General features: G+C 41.1%; 1 protein-coding gene across 1 annotated transcript; it reads left to right on the top strand.

Annotated features, from left to right (window-relative positions):
• Positions 1 to 4775: 4775 nt before the first annotated feature.
• Positions 4776 to 7053, top strand: LOC130202798 (melanocortin-2 receptor accessory protein 2A-like). Its single transcript, XM_056428564.1, has 3 exons — positions 4776 to 4896; positions 5413 to 5512; positions 5937 to 7053. Exons 1-3 carry the CDS (start codon positions 4776 to 4778, stop codon positions 6400 to 6402), a joined length of 687 nt encoding a protein of 228 aa, XP_056284539.1. The 3' UTR covers positions 6403 to 7053.
• The last annotated feature ends 610 nt before the right edge of the window (positions 7054 to 7663 follow it).

Here is a 7663-nt window from a genome sequence, read left to right as displayed (position 1 = left end):
TATATGTGCTTGTTTTAAGCACAACTGCAATATAACTATAATTGGAACCAAGTGTTTTAGTTTACTAACCATCACCATATCTTAACTCTAGTTGCCATGTATAGATTTTTTATAATCATTCTGAAACAGTCAATGAACGTACTTCCAGGTTGAGCAGACTTGTCTGGCAATATTCAATTCAATTTAATTCAGTTTATTTGTAGAGCCAATTTTCACAAATTCCAAATTTGTCTTAAAGTTATTTACAATCTGTACATAGAGACATCCCTGTCCCAAAACCTCACATCGGATCAGGAAAAACTCCCAAACATCCCTTCACGGTGGGCAGCACGGTGGCTCAGTGGTTAGCACTGTCGCCTCACAGCAAGAAGGCCCTGGCTTCGAATCCCGGTCGTTCAAGGTCCTTTCTGTGTGGAGTTTGCATGTTCTCCTCGTGTCTGTGTGGGTTTTCTCCGGGTACTCCGGTTTCCCCCACCATCATAAGGACATGCACCGCAGCCTCACCCCGGTTCGTATGGATGTGAATGAATGTTGGTGGTGGTCGGAGGGGCCTTAGGCGCTGATTGGCTGCCACGCTTCCGTCAGTCTGCCCCAGGGCAGCTGTGGCTATAGTAGCTTACCACCACCGGTATGACTGTGTGTGTGTATGACTACTGGACTCTGCACTCTGTAAAGCGATTTCGGGTATTTAGAGAAGCGCTATATAAAAAAATGTAATGTTCACGGGGAAAAAAGGGAAGAAACCTTCAGGAGAGCAACAGAGGAGGATCCCTCTCCAGGATGGTGTAATAGATGTAATGTGTACAGAAGGAATCATTATACACAAATTAAAACACAGTAACAACACAATCAAAGAATATGACAGAGTGTATGAATAGTTGATAGTCGGCATATTCCACGATCTAGACCTCAATGATCCATCAGGCAGATGGAGGGAGAGAGGAGGAGTGGGCGGAGTCTCAACAGGACCAATGGCGTAGTTGGTAGTAGACATATTCACGATCCAGACCTCGATGATCCATCAGTAGCCCAGCTGCCCAACAACACACCGTTGTTCTTGATACCACCCAATGGCCCAAAAACAATGCTTTTCCAATTAATCTGCAACAAGATGATGTTTGAACTACAGTTTGTGAATGCTGCCAAACGTGGCTTGGTCAGCATCAAGCTAGTTCCAGTTCTGCCAACAACAAGGCATCTTGCAGCTAAAGTGTCCAGACATGTTTGTGTGGTGTTGCCAAAGGGATACGAACGCAGCACCAGCCTATTTACAAAAGAACAAATCATTCAAAAACAGAACATTGTATAAGGGCACTAAAGTTAATGTATTTTATGCATCCATTCTGTTGAATGTGATGTTTATGATGTTGAAAATTCATTTCGGTGATTCGTCTGTGTTAGGATGCGTGGTGTGGAGGACCCAAACGCAGCAGGAGTTTCACGAAAAACGGAGTTTATTCTCAGTACAGGAACACGGACAACACCACACAGGAACAACAAAAAAGACGATCCGACACCAGACAAACAGAAGGACACAGATTAAATACACAGGGGAACGAGACACAGGTGGAGACACAGGTGGAAACAATCAGGAAAGAAACAGACAAGCACAGGGAGGGAAGAGCAGGGAAACAGGAAACGAGACAGGGACTTCAACATAAAACAGGAAACACTCAAATCCTAACAGTCTGCAAACGAATGGAAGCCTGACGTGTCTCTAGGTCCACTTAAGCATTTCAAAGATTATAGTTATCATAAATAATACAAAACTACGAATGAAGCCCGTCGCTTCACTTAAGATGTATCCAAGGATGAAAAAGGGAAATTGAACCATGTGGTGTATGAGAGTATTAATAAGCATTTCATGCCACATGCAGACCCATTTTTAAGTTCTCTTCATTAGAAGTTTAAAATCAGAAGTTATGGTTGCTTGTTTACACCGTTTCGACAAACCCCTTGCTTTACTGAAGTGGCAAAAGGTCAGGACATTTAGAGATGCACTTCCTTGAGGGACCTCCTATGTGGTACATGATAAAACTGCACTCCACCTAACCCAAAGGCATAATTGCTGCTTGCTCTAAACGTTTTTTGGCTACAGTTCAACAGCATGTCATTTGAATATATAATGAAAGATTCACCAGCTGATTGTGTTACAATGCTCAGTAATGTCCTAAAATATAGCAATTTCTTACCAGCACTGATGGAATTATGAAACTTAACTGATCTGGGTTAATTTAACCCTTGTGTTGCCTTCGGGTCATTTTGACCCGATTCAATATGTAACCCTCCTGTCGCCTTCGGGTCAATTTGACCCGATTCAATGTTTAATGTCGGTGTTCTTTCGGGAGTCAACAAACAAACATAAAGTACCTCACACTTAAACTTGGAAAACAATATTAATTCCAATAATTTTCTGGAGATTTTAATAGCTGGGGTCATATTGACCTCAAGGGTAAAATATGTTAGTAAATATAAAGGTAACAGGAGGGTTAACAATAAAATGGCATTCTTTTTAAGTGTGGTGTTGTTGTCGTTTGTGTTAGCTTCAAATGACTTTTTTAATATTAGAAATTGGCAACATTGCAGTTCCATCCATTGCTGTAATTCTTCTGTCGTTTTGTGTTGAGAAAAAACAGTAAATTATATTAAATTAGCATGTGATAACTTTTAAGATGACGCACAATCCATACTTTGTACACCGTGTACTCCATGGAAAGTTATCAAGAAATGAAAAAGGAAAACTGACTGAATGAACATGGTGTTCCCAAATAACTCGTAGACAAAGACTATATAATGTATGGTAAGTTATGTTACATCACACTGCTTGATATTAACCGTGATTCATATGTTCCTTGAAACATATGAATTGTTCTCTAAGAACTTTATTATGTATACAGGATTACAACAATAGAGGTTCAAGCTGAAACCCCACCAGGCTCAGTTGTGGCTCATTTGCTGACAATCAACATCCTGAAAGATAGAAAAAGAAGAGCAAACAGAACACAGACGCATAGTGGTAAGGGAGGCATTGTCAATTCCCCCTCCATAAAAATGGTGTTCCCACCAAAAATACTGAGATACTTCATACATCAATGCCAATAATCAAAGCAGACTACATACATATTTCAATACAAAGGATACCAACCGGTTGAAGTGCATCCCCTCAGCCTGCCAACCAATCTCCACGAAACCTAGCAACTACAACATGTGGTGATACATTTGAGAAGAGTGCTAAGAATGAAAGAAGGCCAGAGAGATTACACAGTGATATTTTACAGCACAAGATTTAGAAGCAAGGCTTCTTCAGAAGGCCAGTTCACTCAAGGTTCACACAGAACTGGAATTAATATCATTACAAGCTACAAAGCACAGACACAAACTACAAAAAGCGCAAATCCGAAGTAGCATCTAAAAGAATCCCCTGACAAAGGTGCACTAAAACCCGTCGGCCCTTTAAAGCAACCAACTACCACCTGCAGCCTTGGACCCCCAAGGCAACTGCTCCAACTACTTTCATTACCACCTTATATTTGTTTTAAAAATCAACAAACTTCAAGTGGAATCCATTCTTAAACCTAACAGGGACAGAACAACAGCAAGGAAAAATATGCCTGAGGAAAAATAATAAGTACTGCTGCTCATATCAACCAAAACAGGAAGACAGCCTCATCACTCGGGGTGCACCTGCCGAATCGGCTACTACTGATCCTGAAATCTGTCTCTGCACTTAAAGTTACTTATAACCAGCAGGACCCACTTCACTCAAGTTAGGACATGAATGGGAGACCAAATGAGTGAAAACTAATTAACGGGCAATGATCAGGCACTTTGACATTTTGTCATAAAACTATAAAATGCTTTATGCATAATGTATATCATCATTATTCTGTTTGGATTTGAGAGTATAGGTAAAGGTGGGAGGGCTCACATAAGTTGTCATTCCCTTTGATTGGCAGGTTGGATTTAGGCACCTATATCCTATAGGCATTTATTATGTATCTATTATATTTATTTTATGAATTCATTTTCTATTCGTAATGAAAACATAATTAATGATACATGAATCCCCAAAGCCTGTTGTGTTTCAAGAAGTCAACCATATGTTTGGAAAGGTGTGATTATTTCATCTTATTCGTCCAAAAACAAAGAATTAAAAGTTAATTGACATGTTACACACACACACTAAATATGTCAAATATGTCCATGCAATATACACAATATCGAATGTGACACACCTAAGCACAGTCTGCAACAAATGCAGTATTCTCTAAGAATCATCAACGGTTTCAATACAAATTCTTGGAGAATAATTGTTTATTTTGAACAACAACGACATAACTGCATTGAAAACACCTCCTCGCGGAGATAAGCAGAACCGTCACTGCACAACAATATGCTCAGTCTCTCGGGGAGTGATGAGTGAGTGAGCCAGCAGGATGCTGGATGACGCGGGTGTGCCAGAAGGCTGCTGCCTCGCTCTCGTGAGGATGGATGGAGGCTTCGCGTCACGGTGCAGCGATGGATTTCCCCGCTTTTTGACGCGTATTTTTGGCGCGTTGTGAAATTCCGGAAGACGGACATAACATATAAGGAATTGTTTGCCCAATTCACTTGTTTGGAACAACACTGAGGGGCTTCACATCTTTGGAGATTGTGGTTAGTACACTTTATGGCTTTGTAGGAACAGAATGCGCTTATATAACCTGGCGTCTCTGACTGCTGGGCTGATTTCAGTCGTGTTTCTTGCTGTAAAAAGGTCCACAAAGCGGGTTGAAATGTCCGACTTCTTCCACAACCGGAGCACAACCAGCACACGTCGCAGTGACTACGTGTGGCAGTACGAATACTATGACGACGAGGAGCCCGTGTCTTTTGAGGGACTCAAAGCGCACAGATGTAAGCTCAATACAACTGTAGAGTGCATTACTGTGAGTGTGTGTGTGTGTGTGTGTGTGTGTGTGTGTGTGTGTGTGTGTGTGTGTGTGTGTGTGTGTGTGTATGCATGTCTGCGTGCCAGCAGACATGGTTACTCACCTTTACAGCTGTTCATTAGTAGTGGTTCATTACCCCCTGCTTTCACTCCTTGCTATATGTGCTACTTTAGATGGAGAGTGATGCACTACCTGCTTCTCATTAAACACATGATGTAGCAGCAATATTTCAGGCGTGATGCACCTCTACTGGCATTATAAACTCTAATGGTAATGACTAAGCTATTTAAAGAGATAAAAAAGGTTCAGCAGCAAACATACAGGCAATTTGAGAACATGCTGAATGCTCATTTTAAATCAATAATTTAGGATGTTGCTCTTGGGGAGAGATACATTAAAAAGGAGCAGAGGGATGGCTTTAAGGATAAACAAATCAAATGATGTACTAAAATAATATTCTCTCTCTTCTCTGATATTTTAGACTCCATTGTCATCGGCTTCTGGGTTGGACTTGCTGTGTTTGTCATTTTCATGTTCTTTGTCCTCACGCTGCTCACAAAGACAGGAGCGCCACACCAAGAGTGAGTATATTAGGAGGACCTCAGCCCATGTTTCACTTGCACATCTGGCTCCACGGAGATAGTTTCAGCTCCATTGAGAGGTCCAGCAATTCAGCTCTCACCGTTCTCGTCTCAGAGCCGTGGGGCCGCTTTCATGTCTGATGCTGAGCCGATGATGTGTGCGAAGCAACTTAGGGAGAGGATTGTAGTGAGTGACAGGGATGCATTTACTATTCTGATAAAAGATTCTGGGATGAGTGCTGGAAAGAAATATGTATTTTAGTATTGCACACAGATTGGACAAGAAAACAAGAAGTGAACAAAACACTGAAGTGTACAGCAGCATGTTCATTCAGGACTAGAAAATCCTTAAAAGCATCGGATATTTTCAAAGCATGTTCCTGTTTTAATGCCACTTCGCTGCTGCGATGTTTCTTCTTAACAGAAACCAAGATCCGGCTGAAAAGCGCCATCGACCTGGCAGCTGTTTGGTAGACATCGGCAGTCCCCAGGACGAAGACGACAAAGCCTTTTCTCGCCCTTTGCTAACTGAGTCACGCTCATATTTTCACTTCTACATCAACGAAGAGGATCCGAGTAATGGGAAGAAAAAACCAGAGCACAAGAGAGGAGGAAAGCCCAGCGGGGCCCGAGCCCAGCAGGGGATCCGAGGGATCGGCTCTTCTGGGATGGATGAGATGGAAAACGATGTTGAGGAAGCTGAGGAACACCAACCCCTCAAGGCACTGATAGAGGAGAGTAAGAGCGATAGAGAGCGGGCCTTCTTTTCTCATTTCAACCTCCCTAACTTTGTGAACTTGGAGCACAGTTCAACACTTGGAGAGGAAGACCTTCTGTACGAGCCCTCGGTCATACTGGGCTCCAAGGATGCTCACTGTGACGGCCACTAAGTCTGTTCCTCCATAAACATCCACAGGCATGTACATGTACTTCATATTTCTAAAATGTTCTTTCCTTCCGCATATAATCAACGGCCATTTGAGAGAGGGAAACAAACTGCCAAACAGCTGGATTTTTGCTATAAAGCGTCTAAGCTTGGAGAATGTTTAGATCAAAAAGAAAGAGGGAAAATAAAGATCGCTAAAGTTACATATTAAGTGCACCTCACAGTTATGCGATAACATTTCTTCCCAAGGATAAAATTATCTCATAAATGAAATTTTACTTTGAGTACTAGGTTCCTCTGAATTGGATGTGACTATTCTATCTTCACTGGATGTCTGCTTTGCACAATTTGCTCTGCTATTTATGCCATCATGCTTTCTCGTGCAACGATAATGGACATCATCATACCAGATGGTCTACCAACAAGATTAAAGGCATATAATGTAATAATTGTAAGATGATGTGGACTTGAACCGTGTGATATAAAATCCAACATAGCTATTAGTATAAGTAACCGGAGACCTTGGGGTGACAACTTCATATAATACTTTTGTAGACAGATCTTTTGATTTACGTTTACTTAATTTTGATTGCCCGAATAAAGCCTAAACGGTTTTATTCATTCAACTCATCACTGTTGTGGTAGAGCCTTTTCTGAACATTACACATCATGAAATGAGACGACGATCAGATTGATCATTGATCATACGTTGCTGCGATATGAATTGTCTGAGTTTCAAATGTAGCAGATTTAAAACGTGTTGGTAATAACTTTTTGTTTGAGGATAGTAGATATAATGAAAAATACAAACACTTGAGCTGAGCGATGCTGCGCTCCTGTTTGCGTTTTAATTTGTGTAGAAATCACCTTTTGAGTCAAAATAATATAATTACTTTAAGCCATGTCCATTGATGATTTTGCAAAGGAACATTGCTCGTCATTCAGCAAATACCAGAAATTGTGTACATACTTAGCGGAGGGAGTGATGTGATGGGAATGCCAGAGAGCCTATCAACATAAACACAACACTGACTACAGCAAATCAGTCATGTGACAAACGAGCGCATTAATTGATTTTCAGGAAAAATAGATTTTTCGAGTCGTTACTTTCCGAGAACCGTTTGCAGGTAATTGTTATTCTATCATTTATAGTGAAATATAACATTTTTACAAAAGCAGTTCATTATTGTCTCACCAGTGAAATGTCATGGCAGCTGGCAAGGGGACAAAGAGGTATGAAGCTAAAATGGTGCAGAACAAGCGAT

Source organism: Pseudoliparis swirei, chromosome 12 (assembly GCF_029220125.1).
Source record: "Pseudoliparis swirei isolate HS2019 ecotype Mariana Trench chromosome 12, NWPU_hadal_v1, whole genome shotgun sequence".
Lineage (NCBI taxonomy): Eukaryota > Metazoa > Chordata > Actinopteri > Perciformes > Liparidae > Pseudoliparis > Pseudoliparis swirei.
The sequence above is the reverse complement of the archived record's forward strand: the minus strand, read 5'-3'. Positions and strand labels throughout refer to the sequence as shown.

Bases quoted from the DNA above. Each gene is read 5' to 3' on its own strand.
- LOC130202798 (XM_056428564.1), top strand. From the start codon at position 4,776: ATGTCCGACTTCTTCCACAACCGGAGCACAACCAGCACACGTCGCAGT. The intron at 4,897-5,412 runs GTAAGCTCAATA...CTGATATTTTAG, and splicing joins GGGACTCAAAGCGCACAGAT to ACTCCATTGTCATCGGCTTC. The intron at 5,513-5,936 runs GTGAGTATATTA...TCTTCTTAACAG, and splicing joins ACAGGAGCGCCACACCAAGA to AAACCAAGATCCGGCTGAAA.